At 45.1% G+C, this 20,894-nt stretch overlaps 1 protein-coding gene across 1 annotated transcript in view; it reads left to right on the top strand.

The window, feature by feature from the left end:
• The window catches only part of LOC115479021 (protein FAM71F1-like), a gene marked incomplete at its 5' end in the record, with an annotated part of 35,316 nt that overhangs the window by 466 nt on the left and 13,956 nt on the right, over window positions 1-20,894 (top strand). The window contains 3 exons of the mRNA XM_030216731.1: window positions 11,154-11,332; window positions 13,696-13,963; window positions 20,395-20,525. Coding sequence (XP_030072591.1) covers window positions 11,154-11,332; window positions 13,696-13,963; window positions 20,395-20,525 — 578 coding nt within the window. The remainder of the gene's footprint in view (window positions 1-11,153; window positions 11,333-13,695; window positions 13,964-20,394; window positions 20,526-20,894) is intronic.

Genomic DNA, 20,894 nt, shown 5'->3' with positions numbered 1-20,894 from the left:
CCACAGCTGATTGGTTGGATTTGGAGTTTAGATTTGATAACTTATCTTTCCAGATTTGAGATCAGGTGAGTTACATACATGTACAGTGGGGTAGTAGTTTCACTGTGATCAGAAGAATGAAGCGAGATAGCAGCCATGTGTTGAAGCTACTCCTGACACAACAGAGGGAGAGCAGAGAGGAATGAGGAGGGACTGTGAAAAAAGTACAGAGGAGGAAAGAGGGATGAAGACAACAGTGGAAAGGGGGAATGACAATAGCAAAGATGGGAAAGTAGCAGAGTACAGCTCATGTTGTGGAAGAGTCTCAAAGTGGTGTTGAGGGGTGTATTCATCAAGTGGGGGGGCCAGAAAGAAAAAGGAAAAGCCGGTTAAAGAGCAGGCATTATAGCAGCAGCTGGCTGCTTTAGAACGATTTTACTTTATAAGCCCTTAATGCTGTCTGCAGAGAGCGAGAGTGAAAAGTGGAGGAGTGGCCTAGTGGTTAGAGTGGTGGACTTTGGTCCTGGGGAACTGGGTTCGATTCCCACTACAGGCACAGGCAACTCCTTGTGACTCTGGGCAAGTCACTTAACCCTCCATTGCCCCAGGTACAAATAAGTACTTGTATATAATATGTAAGCCGCATTGAACCTGCTATGAGTGGGAAAGCGTGGGGTAACATAGTAACATAGTAGATGACGGCAGAAAAAGACCTGCACAGTCCATCCAGTCTGCCCAAGAAGATAAATTCATATGTGCTACTTTTTTTATTTGTACTGTCCTCTTCAGTGCACAGACCGTATAAGTCTGGCCAGCCCTATCCCCGCCTCCCAACCACCAGCTCTGGCACAGACCGTATAAGTCTGCCCAGCACTATCCCTGCCACCCACCACCAGCTCTGGCACAGACCGTATAAGTCTGCCCAGCACTATCCCCGCCTCCCAACCACCAGCCCCGCCTCCCACCACCGGCTCTGGCACAGACTGTATAAGTCTGCCCAGCACTAGTCCCCCCTCCCAACCACCAGCCCCAGCACAGACCGTATATGTCTGCCCACACTAGCTCCGCCTCCCAACCACCAGCTCTGCAGTTAATTGCAGTTGGAGACAATGAGTTTCAGCTTAGAAAGCTAAAACAACACCATTATGAGCATGGTAATAAGGCACGAAGATTCTGGGGAAGGGGGAGCCTGTTCCAAAATAATGGGCTCTACTTTAACCAGGATGGAACCAAGTTGCTGGTGCTAACATTTAAAAAGGAGATAGAGCAGCTTTTAAACTAAAATGGTGGTGGTGGGGGGGGGGGGGGGGGGGGGAAGGTGGCAGTTGCCCAGGAGCGCATAGTTCGGTGTCCAGTTTTTTTTTGAAGGATATTATTGAAACAGGATCTTTAGGGAATCCCCATAGAGAGTTTTCAATAATGGTGAAAGGATGCAAATTAGCCCTGTTAACATCAAAACAGCCTGTAGATGCAAGGGGAAAAAAACAATTTGAAGTGTCTATATACAAATGCTAGACACATTAGAAATAAGATAGGAGAATTGGAGTATATAGCACTAAACGAAGAGGTAGATATGATAGGCATTTCAGAGAGCTGGTGGAAGGAGGACAATCAATGGGACACTGTGTTAGCAGGGTACAAATTATATTGCAATTCCAGGTGTGAAGGCAAGGATTATAGTGGTAGGGCTGTACTACTGTCCACCAGGACAGAATGAACAGACAGATGAACAAATGTTTACAGAAATTTGGAAAGCTGGAAAATTGAGCAACAGTATAATAATGGGTGATTTCAATGTCCTAATATTGACTGGATAAACGTTACATCAGGGAGTGTTAGGGAGGTAAAATTTCAAGATGTAATAAATGACTGCTTCTTGCAGCAACTGGTTCAGGAACCAACAAGAGGGGGAGCTATTTTGGATCTAATCCTTAGTGGAATGCAGGGCACAGTATGAGAGGTAACGGTGTTGGATCTGCTGGGAAACAGTAATAGCATGATCAAATTTGAGCTGATATCTGGAGTGAAGTCACTAAGGAAATCTACTACAGCGGCTTTTAATTTTCAAAAGGTCGACTATGATAAAATGAGGAAAATGGTTAAAACATAGTAACAAAGTAGATGACGGCAGAAAAAGACCTGCACGGTCCATCCAGTCTGCCCAAGAAGATAAATTCATATGTGCTACTTTTTTTATTTGTACTGTCCTCTTCAGGGCACAGACCGTATAAGTCTGTCCAGCCCTATCCCCGCCTCCCAACCACCAACCCCGCCTCACACCACCAGCTCTGGCACAGACCGTATAAGTCTGCCCAGCACTATCCCCGCCTCCCAACCACCAGCCCCGGCACAGACCGTATAAGTCTGCCCAGCACTAGTTCCACCTCCCAACCACCAACCCCAGCACAGACCGTATAAGTCTGTCCAGCCCTAGCCCCGCCTCCCAACCACCAACCCCGCCTCCCACCACCAGCTCTGGCACAGACCCTATAAGTCTGCCCAGCACTATCCCCGCCGCCCAACCACCAGCCCCGGCACAGACCGTATAAGTCTGCCCAGCACTAGCCCCGCCTCCCAACCACCAGCTCTGCCACCCATTCTAGGCTAAGCTCCTGAGGATCCCTTCCTTATGCACAGGATTCCTTTATGTTTATCCCACGCATGTTTGAATTCCGTTACCGTTTTCATGCCGAAAGCCACAAAGGTTAGGACTTTAAATCAGGTGTGGATGTTTAAAAATACCATCATGGAAGTCCAGACTAGATGTATTCCACGTGTTAACAAAGGTGGGGAAAAAGAGCAACTGACAGCCAGCATGATTAAAAGGTGAGGTGAAAGAGGCTATTAGAGTCAAAATAGCATCCTTAACAAAATGGAAAAATGATGTGAATGAAGAAAATAAGAAGCAACAGAAACACTGTCAAGCTAGATGCAAAACATTGATAAAGAAGACTAGACTAAAAGAGAATATGAAGAAAGCTTGCCACAGAGATGAAAACTCATAGTAACGATTCCAAGATGGCGCTTTGCACACACGCACCTGAGTGAGCTCCCTGAGGACGCTGTGGACTGTTGCCTCTTGCGGTTCCCTCGTCTCGTCGTTCGCGATGGGAAAGCGGAGGGGGAAGGTGAGGGAGCTTCCCTCAGCTCCTGGACCTTCGTCGGCATTGAGGCAATCGATTTTGCAGTTTCCCAGGACGCCGCCGGGACCTCTATGTACATCGACTCCTTCTGCCACTGTCGACGTGCCGACGTCGATGGGAAGCGGAGACGGGGTTTCCCTGAGCCCCGAAGACCGCAGGGAACCTCCACAACCAGGAAGTGAACTGTTCGCCGCAGCCCAGACAGTATCCGATACCGAAGGGGTAAATTCGGAGCTGCCAGAGGGGAGGACAGCGGCGAACTTGAGTGGGACCACGGACCCTGCGTTTTCGGCCGATTTGGCCTCAAAGGTACTGCCACAAGCTATTATCAATAGACTTTCTCGTACCGAGACCCCACCACACTCCCTTTTGTCATCAGGTGGAATAAGTAAACCCTCTATTGTGACACTTGAGTCACTGTGGGATATGGTATATAATACTCACTCCTCTATGCAAAGTATGCTAAAAGAAAATACTAATGATATTAAAACTCTCTCAGAAGCAGTTCTGATTCAGGCACAGGTGACAGCACAGCAGTCCTCTAAGATTGAAAAAGTAGATACTAAGATTCAAGAAATGGGGTCTTTGGAATCCGCTTTGGTTAAGGACAATACTTTCCTACATAAACGTTTGGAATACCTTGAAAATCAGTCTCGGAGACTTAACCTTCGGTTTCTCAATTTCCCCAAGTCTCCTCTAATTCCTTCAATAGAGATGGTGAAAAAATATATGATTGACATTCTGGGAATGGACAAAGACTCATTGCCTCCCATAACTCGGGCCCATTACATCTGGAATACTAGGGGGGCATTAGGAGACCCCCCTAGACGAGAAATGGGTGAAGAAATGAACCTTACTTCCTTCCTAGAAAGTTCATTGGATGTGATTACCTACAGGACTACAATGTTAGTCACTTTTGTGCTGGAGCCGGATCGGAATGCAGTGTTAAGACTTTCCCTGAGGCATTTAGATGAACTGTTTATGGGCTCCAAGGTTAGGATTTTTCCTGATCTTTCTAGGCCGACACAAGTGAGACGGAGGGCCTTTTTGGAACTCCGTCCCAGAGTAGAAGCCTTGAAAGCTAATTTTGTTTTACGTTTTCCCTGTATATGTACTGTTCTGCTTGAGGGCAAACAATTTCAATTTGTAGACCCTAAACAGCTTAAAGACTTTTTAGATGCTAGAGTTGAAGTGACTGTTACATGCCCTCCTACACAGCAGGCTGGAGTCTGAATTTAGAGGTAGTAAGTGTGTAATAATAACTTAATGCTTTTTTCTTTTTCTTTTCCTTTTCTTGGAATCGCTTTTCTTTAGTTGTGGACGGAAAAAAAAAAAAGTGTTTATTGTTTCCTTATATTACTTTTTGTAAAGAATCTCTTTTGTTATTTCAATGTGAATTGTATAATCACATAGCTGTGTGAATCATTAAATGATTAATAAAGGGAAAAAAAAAAAAAGAAAACTCATAGTAACACTTTTTTTTCAGGTATATCAGAAGCAAGAAGCCTGTGAAGGAATCTGTGGGACCGTTAGATCATGAAAGAGTGAAAAGGAGCAGTTAGGGAGGCTAAGGACATAGCGGAGAGAGTGAATGAATTCTTTGGTTCTGTCTTTACGGAAAAAGATGTAAGAGATCTACCTATATTGGAAATGGTTTTCAGGATGGTGATGTGGAGGAACTGAAAGAAATCTTGATGAACTTGGAAGATGAACTGAGCCAACCAGTACAATGAGTAGTCCAGAGGTATAAAACTGCAGACATGCTGAAGAAGGCGCCCATATAGTGTGACTTGATGATTTACTAACACTGTGAAGGTTCATAGAAAGAGGCATTGTCTAAGAGTCTTGGAAGAAAGGAAGACACAGGAGAAAAACAGAAAGAGAACCAGCAGAATTCCAAGTGTGGGAATGGGGCCCACAATGTGTCACTATGTAGAAGTTCCCTCGGAAGAAGCAGGAGTAAAATATCTACCTCATTAGTCTGAGAAATTTGTGAATATTGTTTGGTTTTGTGCAGTAAAGTGGAGTTTCAGTTACATGCTAGTGTGTGCTATGGAGATTTTTTTTAGAGAACTCCACCCATCAAGGACTGAGGTGCTGTGGAAGTTTGTGGATCTGAGAGGATATGACCCTGGAAACAGAGTCTCCTCCTACCCCATGCCCTCTGGGCCCATAAGAATATAGGCGTTGCCATACTGGACCAGACAGAATGTCCATGAAACCCAGTATCCTGTTTCTAACAGTGGCCAATCCAGGTCAGAAGTGCCTGGCAAGATCCCAAAAGAGTAAAACAAATTTTATGCTGCTTATCCTAGAAATAAGCAGTGGATTTTCCCAAGTCTGTCTTAATGGCTTATGGACTTTTCTTTCAGGAAATTGTTCAAACCTTTTTTAAACCCTGCTAATCCAACTGTTTTCACCATATTCTCTGGCAATGAATTCCAGAGCTTAATTACATGTTAAGTGAAGAAATATTTTCTCGTTTGTTTTACATTTACTACTTTAGTAGCTTCATTGCGTGCCCCCTAGTCCTAGTATTTTTGGAAAAACAAGAGATTCACATCCAACTCCACTCAGTATTTTATAGACCTCTATTCTATCTTTCCTCATCTGTCTCTTCTCCAAGCTGAAGAGCCTTAGTTGCTAGCCTTTCCTCATAGGGAAGTTGTCCCATCTCCTTTACCATTTTTGTTGCCCTTCCCTGTACCTTTTTTAATTCTGCTATATCTTTTTTGAGATGTGGTGACCAGGATTTCACACAGTATTCGAGGTCCTGTTGCACCATGGAGCAATAGAAAGGCATTATAATATTCTCATTTTTGTTTTCCATTCCTTTCCTAATAATTCCTAACATTCTATTTGCTTTCTCAGTCGCCACTGCACACTGAGCAGAGGGTTTCAACATATCATCATCGATGACACCTAGATCCTTTTCCTGGTTGGTGATTCCTAATGTGGAACCTTGCATCACATGGCTATAGTTTGGGTTCCACTTTCCTCCATGCATCACTTGGCACTTGCTCACATTAAACATCATCTGCCATTTGGATGCCCAGTCTTCCAGTCTTGTAAGGTCCTCTTGCAATTTTTCACAATCCTATTGAGATTTAACAACTACCTCACTATTTATTTCCATCTCTAGTTCATTTATGGTGGAGATGAAAACGGTAACGGAGTTCAAACATGCGTGGGATATGCATAGAGGAATCCTGTGCAGAAGGAATGGATCCTCAGAAGCTTAGCTGAAATTGAGTGGCGGAGCAGGTGGGGGGAAGAGGGGTTGGTGGTTGGGAGGCGAGGATAGTGGAGGGCAGACTTGTACGGTCTGTACCAGAGCCGGTGATGGGAGGCGGGACAGGTGGTTAGGAGGCGGGAAATACTGCTGGGCAGACTTATATGGTCTGTGCCCTGAAAAGGACAGGTACAATTTCAAGGTAAGGTATACACATATGAGTTTGTCTTGGGCAGACTGGATGGACCATGCAGGTCTTTTTCTGCCGTCATCTACTATGTTACTATGTTATTTATAAATATGTTTAAAAAGCAGCAGTCCCAGCACAGACCCTTGGGGAACCCCACTATCTACCCTTCTCCATTCAGAATACTAACTCTGTTTTCTATCTTGTAATCAGTTCTTAATTGACAATAGGACATTACCTCCTATCCTATGGCTTTCTAATTTTCTCAGGAGTCTTTCATGAGGTACTTTTAAAAATGCCTTTTAAAAATCCAGATACACAATATCGACCGGTTCACCTTTATCCATATGTTTGTTCATCCCTTGGTGAGGCAACATTTCCCTTGACTAAATTCATGTTGGCTTTGTCTCATTAATTCATGCTTATGTATATGCTCTGTAATTTTGTTCTTTATAAGTGTCTCTACCACTTTGCCTGGCACTGATGTCAGGCTCACCGGTCTATAATTTCCTGGGTCACCTCTGGAACCCTTTTAAAAAATCGGCGTTACATTGGCCAATCTTCCAGTAAGATGCTGGATTTTAAAGATAAATTACATATTACTAACAATAGCTCTGCAAGTTCATTTTTCAATTCTATCAGTACTCTGGGATGAATACCATCCGGTCCAGGCAATTTGCTACTCTTCAATTTGTCAAACTGTCCCTTACATCTTGTTTCAGTTTCTCTGACTCATCAGCACTGAATACCATTTCTGGCACTGGTATCTCTCCAATTAGTTTGTTTATCCACATAAAAAATAACGTGATTAACATTAATGTTAATCACGTTATTTTTTATGTGAATAAACAAACTAATTGGTATCCTCGTCCACTCTCCTCACTTTTTGTTTTTATATCTTTACCTCCTTTTTGTTTTATCACCGGTATCTCTCCCACATCTTCCTCAGTGAAGACCGAAGGAAAGAATTCCTTCAATCTCGCTATGGCCTTGTCTTCCCTGAATGCCCCTTTTAACCCTCTGTCCTCTAGCAGCCTAACTGATTCTTTTACCAGCTTCTTCTTACTTGAACAAGGGGTGGATAAATGTGATGCTTAGATTATAGGATTGACCTTTATATGATCTTCAATTGATCTTCAAATATTCAGTCTTCTCTTCCCATCCCACTCACCCCCTCATTCTTGTTTGATCCAACCCCCCCTCCCCAGTGTCTCTCCAGAACTCTTTTCAGCCTTAGTCATTCCTACTCAGTTTTAATTTTGGAGTTCTAACAACCTTGACCGCCCTCCTCATTCCCTCACTTTCTTCCCTTGGCCTCAGCTGTTACCCACAGGCTTAATAACCCCCTTAGTTTCAATTGTCCTGTAGGAACTTGGCAGACACTGGATTTTATTCAATAGGATATTAGATATACTTTTTCCCCATGATATTTTATTATAATTTTTAGAAATACAAAAGGAAATACAAGAAAAAACACGTGTGTAAGTTATGAATTAAATGAAGACTTACAATATATGGACTGGAGTAATGGTGATAAAAGTAACAAGTGAAAAAAGTCACTTCAGAGACAACTATATACATAAATATGGATGATATCATAGCAAAGCGATTACTACTACTACTTAACATTTCTAGAGCGCTACTAGGGTTACGCAGCGCTGTACAATTTAACAAAGAGAGACAGTCTCTGCTCAAAGAGCTTACAATCTAATAGACAAGTGAACGATCGGTCCGATAGGGGCAGTCCAATTGGGGCAGTCTGGATTCACTGAACGGTAAGGGTTAGGTGCCGAACGCAGCATTGAAGAGGTGGGCTTTAAGCAAAGACTTGAAGACGGGCAGGGAGGGGGCTTGGCGTAAGGGCTCAGGAAGGTTGTTCCAAGCATAGGGTGAGGCGAGGCAGAATGAGCGGAGCCTGGAGTTGGCGGTGGTGGAGATTACAAGAAGAGAAAGAGGTAATAATCTGTGTGAACAGATAAAATAGTACTTAAGTTTCAAATGTGAATTTCACATGTTGTTGTGACTGCAGATACACTTCTGGGGGTGGCCAGACTAGATTTTTTTTCCCCACTATCATACCCATTAGTTCAGCAGAGGCTAAATTAAGTTTACGATAAAATAGCATAGTTTGCCACCAAAAATGGGTGCTTAGATTAGAGGAAGATTTCCAGTTGGTGAGTATGAATTTTTGAGTAACAGTAGTTAGTATATCAAAAAGTCTTTTGGTGTGTATCCAATAATAGATGAGGTATAGAATGAGATTTAAAAATGACTATGGGGCGTGAGATGGCGATATTAAGGTTAAAAGCTTTTGTCATGACCAACCATATGTAGTGGAGGAGTGGCCTAGTGGTTAGGGTGGTGGACTATGGTCCTGAGGAACTGAGTTCGATTCCCAGCTCCTTGTGACTCTGGGCAAGTCACTTAACCCTCCATTGTCCCATGTAAGCTGCATCGAGCCTGCCATGAGTGGGAAAGCGCGGGGTACAAATGTAACAAAAATAAAATAGATACTATTGGAGATTCTACATGGAATGTTGCTATTCCACTAGCAACATTCCATGTAGAATCTCAAAGAGTAGCAACAGTGGAGGTGTGGCCTAGTGGTTAGGGTGGTGGACTCTGGTCCTGAGGAACTGAGTTCAATTCCCACTTCAGGCACAGGCAGCTCCTTCTGTCTCTGTGCAAGTCACTTAACCCTCCATTGCCCCATATAAACCACATTGAGCCTGCCATGAGTAGGAAAGTGCAAGGTACAAATGTAACTAAAAAAAAAAAAAATGTCTGTCCAAAGATATTAATTAATCTACATTCAAACAACATGTGTGTGAAAGGTACCCACTTGAGAAGTACAGTTCCAACAATTGTACGAAGTTAATTTAGCCAAGTGAAATTTTCTTGGAGTCCATATGGCCCTATGATAAATAAAGAGCAATGATTGCAGGAAATACTATTTTGAACTGTATAACTTCATATCCTATCCTACTATATAAATAAAGAGTGTTACGTCACAGGTCTCTCCCGACGATGCCCCCTCCAGCGAGCCTCCCAACCACATCGCTCACAATTGCACAAGTCAGCCGAAGGAGGGAAGACGTGGTGATCGGCTGCTTTTTAACCAATTTTCCTCAGTTGCAGTACTACAAGTTTAAATTGCTCACTTACTGTGTCCCCTCCCCTGAAATATCCTACTGTTTTCCCTCCGCTCTTTCTAACCCCCCCTCACACACCTGGCAGGCCGCCTCCTTTCCCTGGGGGCAGGGAGTGCTGCTCTTGTAGGGTTACCATATTGCTCCAGAAAAAGTAGGACGGATTGAGCCAGCCGGGTTTTACTTCCATTGCTTTCAAAGCAATGGAAGTAAAACCCGGCTGGCTCAATCCCTCCTCCTTTTTCTGGAGCCATATGGTAACCGCTCTTGGCGCTTTTGTTCTTTTTTTTTTTTTTCCACGGTGTGACTCGCTCATTAACCGCCCTTCCCGCTGCTCGCTTTCACACAGACTATCCGAGTCTGACATTTTGCCTCCGTCTCTCCGGTGAGTCTTCCCAATGCCTTCCCCGATCGGTCGTTCACTCCTGGGACCCGCTTTCAATCGCCATCATTTGTCAGTGAGGGGTTAGTGTGATGGTGGAGAGGGGGTGAGCTCGTGTCATCAGGGAGAGGGATAAGGGGTTCGTGTACTTAAGGTCGTACGGTTTAGATCCACGGGGTCCATAGAATCCATGTTTTACCCGAACCCAGGATAAGGTGGTTTCACTGTTACTACGGGTGGTCTCATTTGTCAGTGAGGGGTTAGTGTGGTGGTGGAGAGGGGGTGAGCTGGTGTCATCAGCGAGGGACAGAGATAAGGGGGTTCGGGTACTTAAGGTCGTACTGTTTTGATCCACGGGGTCCACTCTCTCTCTCAGACAGACGCTCTCTCTCTCTCAGACGCTCTCTCTGACAGATGCTCTCTCTCTCTCAGAAAGATGCTCTCTAACACAGACGCTCTCTCTTTCAGAAAGACGCTCTCTCTTTCAGAAAGACGCTCTCAGAAACACCCTCTCTCTCTCAGACTCTCTCTCTCAGACAGACGCTCTCTCTCTCAGACAGACTCTTTCTCTCTGACAGACGCTCTCTCTCACTCAGACAGACGCTCTCTCTTTCAGACAGACGCGCTCTCAGACAGATGCTCTCTCCCTCTCTCTCAGAAAGACGCGCTCTCTCTCTCTCTCTGAACAATAAGTGATATGGGAAATCACATAAGTCAAACAATAACAAGGTTCAAATTCTGAAGGATCTAATGCTGTTTACACAAAGAACATAGTATATAAACCTGTACTATACACATCAACTGACATTACGTTCATCAACTATTAAATTACATTTCACAAATAAAAAAATCTTGCCCATTTTGCTATTTCATTACATACAACAGAAATTTCGCCCGTTGTAACGGGCTTTACGGCTTGTTAAAGTAGATTATATACTTGTGCAGTGTATGTATTGCGCAATCCTGTGATAGTGTAGCATAGAGTTCACGATGTGGTAAACCAATTACAGTAAGAGAATGGATTCCGGTACGTGTGCTCCCACAGAAGTAACATGGCATGTGGCGTCTATGTTTTTTCCAGGTGACACAGAGTGGTGCCATGGTGCACATACAAAACACACCCACATATGTGACTCTTGGGATCACCTCATCTGTGCCATGTCTACCCCTTCCAAACCTGCTATTGATTGCCAGGACAAAGGTGATCTGTGAGAGGTCAACTGCCAAGGCCCAGTCAGTCCATGCCATGGAACTCAAAAGGTAAGGCTAGAGCTGCTGAAAGCATTCTGCAGATGTAATGGACCCTTGACAGGACTGCTGGGCTGCCACACTGAAAGTCATACGTTGGTACAGTTGCAGGCCAGTCAACCTTTCCTCTTTTTTTTTGGCTTAAATGATGATCCTTTCTCTTTCCCCGTGCAAAACTAAGCTTTCTTCCACTCTCCTGTATCTCAGTCAAAATCCCCTTGAGAAACCTTTGACATTTGGCATCTACAAATAAATTATTCCTTCAAATTTCGTTCCCTGGGGGGAAGTAAAGGCTTAAAATGCCGAGCAAAAAGAGTAGAGCAAAAAAAAAATAACCTCTCTCAGATGGTGTCCACAATTGAAGTCTTTATTCAAAACGATAAAATACGTGACCCGACACGAGTCGTGTTTCGGCCCTACCGGCCTGCTTCAGGGGTCTAGGAATTTGTAAGACAATGTATATTCCTAGAACAGCTGGATTGCAGCCAAATCTCCAATGGTGTGTAAAATCAGAACAAAACACACACTGAACTCTCAAAGCAAGAACAGCAGTCTCTCCATCAAACGCTGTCCACTGGTTTTACAAAGCAGTGGTTTGTAATGCCTGATCCTGCCCATTGAAATCAGTGCTGCAAGTCCCATAATGCATCAGGATGGAGAGGTCAGAAATCCAGGACTGTTCCACAATCTTCAGCCTGGATCTGCAGAGCAAGTCATATGCGTGCTTCTTTTTCTAAATAGCCACAAAAATCCTTATGATTATAAAATATGTTATAAGTTGGTTTAAGTCTAGTTCCACTATGAACCCTGGGCAGGACCATCCTTGGGAGGAGCCAGTCTTTGGGGGAAGGTAGTGATGGTCCTGATCCCAATACCTAACATTACTTCCCCTTTCTAGTGAGCATCAGTGGGGCAGGAGCTGCTGCAGTCTGTGCATATAGGCATGCACAGCAAGGCAGAAAGTCCAGTACTCCCCTGCCCCGGGGGCCATACCCAGCCTACATACTGTAGTACCTTGTGCAGCAAGTGGGAAAGGATCTGGCTGTGGAGGATAGAAGTCCTGCTTTTATGATGCATCTACCCTGAAGCTTAATTCCACCCCAGCAGCATGATATCCTGGTGTTCCCCCAGTCCCTTGTCCAACTTGCCTGCCTGTCCCAACACTCCTCATCCCTCTTCCCCAGCTTCTCAATCTCAACAGCATTAGAGAGACCTGCCGCTGGAGGACAGTAGGAAACCCAGTGGCGTAGGAAGGGGGGCGGTCCGCCCCGGGTGCACGCGCTCGGGGGGTGCCGGCCCCGCTGGTTCCCTGCTCCCTCTGTGCCCCGGAACTTCCGGGGCAGAGAGAGCAGGGAACCAGCGGGGCCGACGCAGCTCCGAGTGACGTGCACTCGGGGCGGATCGGCCCTCCCGCAGGTAAGAATGCGCTTGGGGGGGGGGGGGGGGGTGCGCAGCAGCAACCCGCCCCGGATGCCATTAGCCCTCGCTACGGCACTGAGGAAACCCCCCCCCCCCCAGTGTGATATTTCATGTGCCTTAAAATGCCACTCCTACACTCAGTGCTAAAAAGGTAAATCAGTTTCTGCATTTTATCATTACTCTGCTCAGTCAGTGGCAGAGTTCTTGCTTCCGAGCAGTTGGTATCCATGTGCTAAATTTGTGCTTCTTTGTCAAGTAGTACAGCCAGTGGTGGAACCCTACGCATTCACTGCACTCCTTAACTGTCTATTGGGTAGCTCCACAAATGTCAAAACTAATCTGTTTGGTAGTTTAAAATTACCACAATCTGCACCAAGTAGAAGATACTTGGCTGTTGGAACTAGGGGGGGCCCTTTACTAAGCTGCGTGTCTACACGCGCCCAACGTGTGCCAAAATGGAGTTACCACACGGCTACCGCGGGGCTCTTGCGGTAATTTCATTTTTGGCGCGCATCCAATATGTGCATCCAAAAAATAATTTTTATTTTCTGCTGCACATTATTAGACGCGCACTAAGAGGCATTTGGTGCACGTAGGTCATTGCCACCGGTTACCGTGTGAGAGTTTACCACTAGGTCTGTGGCTCGCGGTAAGGTCTCGGACCCAAAATGGATGCGTGGCAATTTTCATTTTGCCGCATGTCCATTTTTTGGCAAAAAATTTTAAAAGGCATTTTTTTGTAGGTGCGCTGAAAAATAATTCTGCGCGTGCCCAAAACACGCGTCTACATTTCTGCAGGCCTTAGTAAAAGGACCCCTAGGAGTCTACAGGTTGTTTTTTTTTTTTTTAATGGAGCTTTGCAGTTCACTAATTTGGCAAATGATGCATTGATTTCACAAATTCCATAGTATGTAAGATTCTCCTATATAATAAGCCTTTGTGCTCTCTTGTCCCAGGCTTCTCCCTTTGAGATATGTAAAACTAACCATTCACAACAAGGGGCACCGGCTCCTGAAGCTCCGGACAGTGAGCCAGAAGAAGTATTACCTTCAGCTGCGCCAGAAATACTCTGACCAGGTCTTCCAGCTGTGGACACGAATGGTACACATTCTGCATTCTGGGCTCTCCATCACCTGCAAGGACCCCAGCATCAACATACTCTACAATTTAATACATATATCAGATGATGAATGCACATCAGACTCCAGCACAGAGGATTTTTGGGTAATGTTCCTCTTCCACATCTGTCAAAGTAAATTTATACTAGTGAGCCCAGCTATGATGCTTATCCCAAAATTTCAGACTACCAGATTCTGAACTGATGTGTGACAAAGCATGTATTTGCAAATGTTGTGGTACTGATCCCAGAAGTCAGCCAGATAGCCACACACAAGCACCAGACAGCTGCTGGGAAAACGTATTTATTTATTTTCGTTACATTTGTACCCCACGCTTTCCCACTCATGGCAGGCTCAATGCGGCTTACATGGGGCAATGGAGGGTTAAGTGACTTGCCCAGAGTCACAAGGAGCTGCCTGTGCCTGAAGTGGGAATTGAACTCAGTTCCTCAGTTCCCCAGGACCAAAGTCCACCACCCTAACACTCGGCCACTCCTCCACTGTTGCTACTATTTGAGATTCTACATGGAATGTTGCTATTCCACTAGCAACATTCCATGTAGAAGTCGGCCCTTGCAGATCCCCAATGTGGCCGCGCAGGCTTCTGCTTCTGTGAGTCTGACGTCCTGGCACATATGTGCAGGACGTCAGACTCACAGAAACAGAAGCCTGCACAGCCTTCTACATGGAATGTTGCTAGTGGAATAGAATCTCCAATAGTAGCAACATTCCATGTAGAATCTCCAATAGTATCTATTTTATTTTTGTTACATTTGTACCCTGCGCTTTCCCACTCATGGCAGGCTCAATGCGGCTTACATGGGGCAATGGAGGGTTAAGTGACTTGCCCAGAGTCACAAGGAGCTGCCTGTGCCTGAAGTGGGAATCGAACTCAGTTCCTCAGGACCAAAGTCCACCACCCTAACCACTAGGCCACTCCTCCACTCCTAACATCAACAAGGGTTGCTTTTGGCACCTCTCTCCTTTTTTGAGCTCCATACACGAGCATTCACAGGCACTCACTACAGTGATATGATGTTCCCTCCTGTTTGGTCTCAAGGGCAGTTACCCCTCTTATCCACCCCTTGCAAACAGCCTCAACAAGCGCCAGCAAGCTCATATTGTGTTAGACCTGAGATACGAAGGGTTCTTCTTCTCATTTTGTACCTGCAGAAAATAAGGGACAACAACCAAGTTATAGGTGATACCTTTTTACTGGACTAACTTTGATCAGGTCAATGAGGAAACAATGCAGCTAGACTGTGTTTAAATGGTATTAACTCATCTAGGTTTTAGGTTGCATGTTAGTACAGCTCAGTGAATGGGGATGAGGGATAGGCAGAGGTGATGAGGTCAAAGATCTGAGTGTGTTAGATAATACGTAGGGGGCAAGGAAGAGGATCATTTTTTTACTAGCCAAAAATGAGGAATGTGGAGAGAGAGGGGTAAGTAGTGTAGGCATAGAAAAAGAGAAATGATTATAAAAGGGAACAGAAAGGCGAGTTGCACAGTCCCGGGAGGCGGTACAGACAGACCTGAGAGGGATGCAATGTACACTTCTTCAACAGATCTGCTTTGTTGGTGCCAAGTATGTTCCTTTTTGGTATACTGCAAAAAGGTGGGAAAATGTGGGATACAAATGCAATAAAATAAATAAATAAATAAATAAATAAAATACTGTATAGTCATGTCAGCAGATTTAGGCAATATTGTTTTGTTGACTGATTTTACAGCAATAAAAAATATATATATTTTTTCAACTTCTTCACTTTCCTTAACACCTGAGCTTCTAACTCCATTCACAAGGTATAGTCTGGAGGGTCCGAAGCTGAGACACAATGATTTACGAAGAGGTGTTCTTGCAGTTTAGTGCCACCCTCCCCTTTTAATCAAGCCATGGACTATTGGAATTTTGTTTGCATGTACTCTAAATCCCATCTATAGGTGGTGCTGTTCTGCAATGACTGACACTCTCTCCCTCTTCTCTCCCTTTCCTCCTCCCTCCCCCCACCCTGACTTTCAGCACAAGGAGGGTTGATTGAGAACAGGAGACGGCATGAAATCAAAAAGTTGAAGCCAATTAGGTTAGTCTCTATTTTCTCTTCCCCGCGCAGCCGTCATTCCACATACACTCAAAACAAGCAATCAAACCTATGAGCTGCTGCAACCACATTGTCGTTCTTTATTGTAGGTAGCCTTTTTATTTAATCTCACTTATATTTTCAAACATGCCAGCTTGTGCAGCATAATATACACAGAGGAAGTATAATAATGGAATAACTTTTCATAGGTAGAGTAGTAATCCTATATAATAATTCTCACCACGAACGTTCTAATGTGGGACTGCCTGTGTCCGTGGCTCCTGGAGTTGCTGAGCTAGGCTCCATAGCCAGGATGGCGTTACTAACAGCTGATTCCCTGGCAGGGGGAGGAGTAGGGAAACACGCTCCCGTGTGTTTCCCTACTCCTCCCCCTGCCTGGGAATCAGCTGTCAGTGCGCCGCTCCCTGCCACTTCGGAGCAAGTGGCAGGGAGCGGCGCATCAAAAAACTACAAGCGCGGCACCACAGAACCCCCCCCCAGCACATCACCCAATCCCACCCCCTGGCACATCAAACACCCCCTCCCCCCCCAAAGCACATCAACAACCCCCCTGCCCCGGCGCATCAAACCCCATCACCACCCGCAGATGCCAGTAGTAACGCTGTTCGGCCACTGCTGCTTCTCCTGTTGAGCAGCAGCAGCCGCTACAAAAAGAAAAGAAGCGATAAATGTTTTTAAACCCAGCCCAAATCATTCACAAATGCCCGAGTCTTACAACGCAGTTTCTGCAGCCGCTCCTCCTCTCGCCTCCACGTCACTGCCCCTGGAGTAAGACCCCGGAGGAGCGTAGTGACGTGACAAGAGGAGGAGCGGCTGCAGAGACTGCGTTGTAAGACTCGGGCATTTGCGAATGATTTGGGCTGGGTTTAAAAACATTTATTGCTTCTTTCTTTTTGTAGCGGCCACTGTTGCTCTACAGGGGAAGCAGCAGTGGCCAGACAGCGTTACCACTGGCAGCTGCGGGTGGCGAGGGGGGTTTGATGCGCCGGGGGGGATGGGGAGGGTCGCTGGACATGGATGGCTGCAGAGGGGGCAGGGGGAGAGGAGAGTCGCTGGACATGGATGGCTGGAGGCGTTGCAGGGGAGAGGGAGTTGGGGGGTCCTGAGACCAGAGAGGTGGGGGTGGGGAGGGGGTCCTGCGAGAGGGGGGTTGGGGGCTCACACTCACTGTCTCTCACATACACTCTCTATGACACATTCCCTGTCTATCACACTCTCTCTCTGTCACACACACAGACACTCTGTCTTTCACACACTTTCTCACACAAACACACGCTGTCTCTCTCTCATTCTCTCTATGACACACACACTCCATCTCTCACACATATTCTCTCTCTCTCTCTCTCAAACATACACACTCCGAGGAAAACCTTGCTAGCGCCCGTTTCATTTGTGTCAGAAACAGGCCTTTTTTTACTAGTTTGCTATAAATTGTAATCAGTGTGTCATTTGGAGGGACTGGTTATAAGGACACCCAGCATGTGTTATATTCATGCAGATTTTTTTCTCCTGGTAAAGGGACACTAAAATAGACATCATGTTATGAGAATCAGGTGCTCAACATTCAGAGTTTCTATCTATTTATTTACTTGTTTATGACATTTATATGCCTCATTAAATATGAATTAGCTTGAAACCTGGGAGCATTTAAAATCTGTTTTCCCCCCTGTGCCTAGATCAAAAGAGAAATATGGTTTCTGTGAACTTGCTCCTTTTGTTCTGTGGAATGCAGTGGTATGTTATAAAAATGCACTTATATTGTTTATTATTACTACTATTCAAAAGAGAGATATTCAATAATGAGGGCAGAGCTACCTTCATGCAGACATCCAGAGTCAGTCTAAATGTGCCAACATTTTCCAGTTCTGTGATATATTCATTTATTTCATGTTCAAGTCTGTTTGGTTGTAAAAGGCATTTTTCTTTTTTTTTTTTTTGGAGGGGGCTGTATGTTTGTATATAGATGAGTCCCGGGAATAATGTTGGCTAAGGGAAAGCAGCAGTAGAACAGGTGGAGCTGAATGACATTTATGTTTTCCAAATGGTGATGTGTAGCTTGATGTGATGTCCTTGTTGTAAGACCACAGTAAATCATTTCTTAGCTTTTTGCTTAAAATTAACCAAGGAGGAACAAATCTGGTGGAGGGAAAATGAGTCAGAACGAGTTCAGCAAACAAAATCTAGCCTTAAAATTATTGCCTGGTTGATATTCAGCAGAGGTTAACCAAGTCGACCTCAAGCTTCCTAATATGATTTGATAACAGCATTTTCTCAGTTATTACCCAAATGCAAACACAATTATAATGTTAATTAATAAGTTTTGGATGTTACTGAATTCTATTATTCTGTCTCACTGTATTTCCAGTTTTGGCACAGTATAAGTATTCACAAGGACAAAATATAAGAAAACCAATGGTCTGCATTAGGGTCTTATAGCTCATTTAGTTATGTTTAAACAAATGAGAGATCTGCATGAAAGAAAATATTTATTTTTATTATTTTGACTTATGAAAATCACTTTTCCCTGAAACATGCTCAGAATAATCCACTTGTACAAAAGAGATGAGGTGAAGATGTGATTCCATGTGCCCCAATGAAAGGAGAGTTTAATTTTACTTCCAGTCGTTATAACACCAGGCTTCCCAAGGCAGATTACAACAACAGTTAAGGTGAACCCATCAGTAAACAGGATATCCACACTGAAATTTGGCCATGTATTGTATAGAACAGTGTAGAAAAATTAGCACAAAATACAACTTTTATTAGTGCTGTTTCTCCACTAGCTACAATAATTTTTGAAGCTGTTATAGTGATATTCAGTTTTTATTTCATGATATTTATATGTACACTAGTAAAAAAAGGCCCGTTTCTGACACAAATGAAACAGGCGCTAGCAAGGTTTTCCTCGGAGTGTGTATGTTTCAGAGAGTGTGTGTGTTTGCGTGAGAGAGAGTGTGTGAGAGACAGAGTGTCTGTGTGTGTGACAGAGAGATAGTGTGATAGACAGGGAGTGTGTCATAGAGAGTGTATGTGAGACAGGGAGTGAGTGTGAGCCCCCACCTCCCCTCTCGCAGGGCCAACCTTCCCACCCCCACCTCTCTGGTCTCAGGACCCCCCACCTCCCTCTCCCCTGTCCCGCCTCCAGCCATCCATGTCCAGTGACCCTCCCCTCCCCCACTGCAGCTACCCATGTCCAACGACCCTCCCCTCCCCCCCGGCGCATCAAACCCCCCTCGCCACCCGCAGCTGCCAGTGATAACGCTGTCTGGCCATTGCTGCTTCCCCTGTAGATCAGCAGCGGCCGCTACAAAAAGAAAAGAAGCGATAAATGTTTTTAAACCCAGCCCAAATCATTCACAAATGCCCGAGTCTTACAACGCAGTCTCTGCAGCCGCTCCTCCTCTTGTCACATCACTGCACTCCTCTGGGGTCTTACTCCAGGGGCAGTGACGTGGAGGCGAGAGGAGGAGCGGCTGCAGAGACTGCGTTGTAAGACTCGGGCATTTGTGAATGATTTGGGCTGGGTTTAAAAACATTTATCGCTTCTTTTCTTTTTGTAGCGGCCGCTGCTGCTCAACAGGAGAAGCAGCAGTGGCCGAACAGCGTTACTACTGGCATCTGCGGGTGGTGATGGGGTTTGATGCGCCGGGGCAGGGGGGTGTTTGATGTGCTTCGGGTGGGGGGAGGGGTGTGTTTGATGTGCTTGTGGGGGGAGGGGGTGTTTGATGTGCCGGGGGGGGGGGGGATTGGGTGATGAGCCGAGGGGGGGGGGGGGGGTTCTGTGGTGCTGCGCTTGTAGTTTTTTGATGCGCTGTTCCCTGCCACTTGCTCCGAAGTGGCAGGGAGCGGCGCACTGACAGCTGATTCCTAGGTTTCCCTACTGCTCCCCCTGCCTGGGAATCAGCTGTTAGTGACGTCATCCTGACTACGGAGCCTAGCTCAGCAACTCCAGGAGCCACGGACACTGGCAGTCCCACGTTGGTGAGAATTATTATATAGGATATGGGAAGCTTTCAAATAAATTAAAAAGCTATCAAATAGGTTTTTAAAAAAATCTTTTGTTCTCTACCTTTTAAGGAACTGCTTATCCAACTGGAACATCTTTTGACTTTTTACAGATGTACCAGGCATAGGCAGTTCGTTATTTCTAATAATTTTTACTATTGTTTTCAATAGCATTTGCAACTGTTTTGGATGAACCAGTGTGGTGACAATCTCTACCTACTGCCAGCAAGCTCTGCCTACTGGCTTCAACCCATATAATGGGCTAGATAGCCTCGCACCGTCTCCTGTTCTCAATCTAACCACCTTGTTTCAGCAGCACTGCCTCCACAGCTCTTCTTAGCATGAGAAGCAGAAGCTGTGTCCAGGTACAGAACTTACGTCTCCTGCATTGGGCCTAAGAAGTGACTAACTTGTTAACCTTTCTGGGCAGGAGGATTCTTCTGAAGAACTTCCAAGCAGGAAAAAGAAAGCGTCACTTTCTTCATCATTGCATTTGCATTTTTCGCCGTCTACGACTGCAGGAGATGTGCACAAGGCAGACATTTATAAGAGTCAAGTCAGGTGAGTAGGCAGTACCACTATCTCTCACACACTTCTGTGCGTACTGAGAAGACCTACTTCGTCACCTCCAAAGCACAGCACAAAGGGCAATTAGTTTTGCCTTTAGTTCTTGAAACACTGGACTGCCCGCATTGCCTCTGCTTCAGTTGCAAGGCAATATTTTTGACAACTCTTATTTTCCAAGAGAGAGGGAGACTAGATGGCTCAGGAGATTAATTAAGGGCTTCAGAGCTAGAGTCTGTAGTGATATGATTTCAAGCAATTACAATACCATCTAATATAGTCCATTGTTGGATTACATAGAAACACTAGTAAAAAAAAAAGCCCCGTTTCTGATGCAAATGAAATGGGGGCTAGCAAGGTTTTCTT

Source organism: Microcaecilia unicolor, chromosome 10, assembly GCF_901765095.1.
Source record: "Microcaecilia unicolor chromosome 10, aMicUni1.1, whole genome shotgun sequence".
NCBI classification, from domain to species: domain Eukaryota; kingdom Metazoa; phylum Chordata; class Amphibia; order Gymnophiona; family Siphonopidae; genus Microcaecilia; species Microcaecilia unicolor.
The sequence above is the reverse complement of the archived record's forward strand: the minus strand, read 5'-3'. Positions and strand labels throughout refer to the sequence as shown.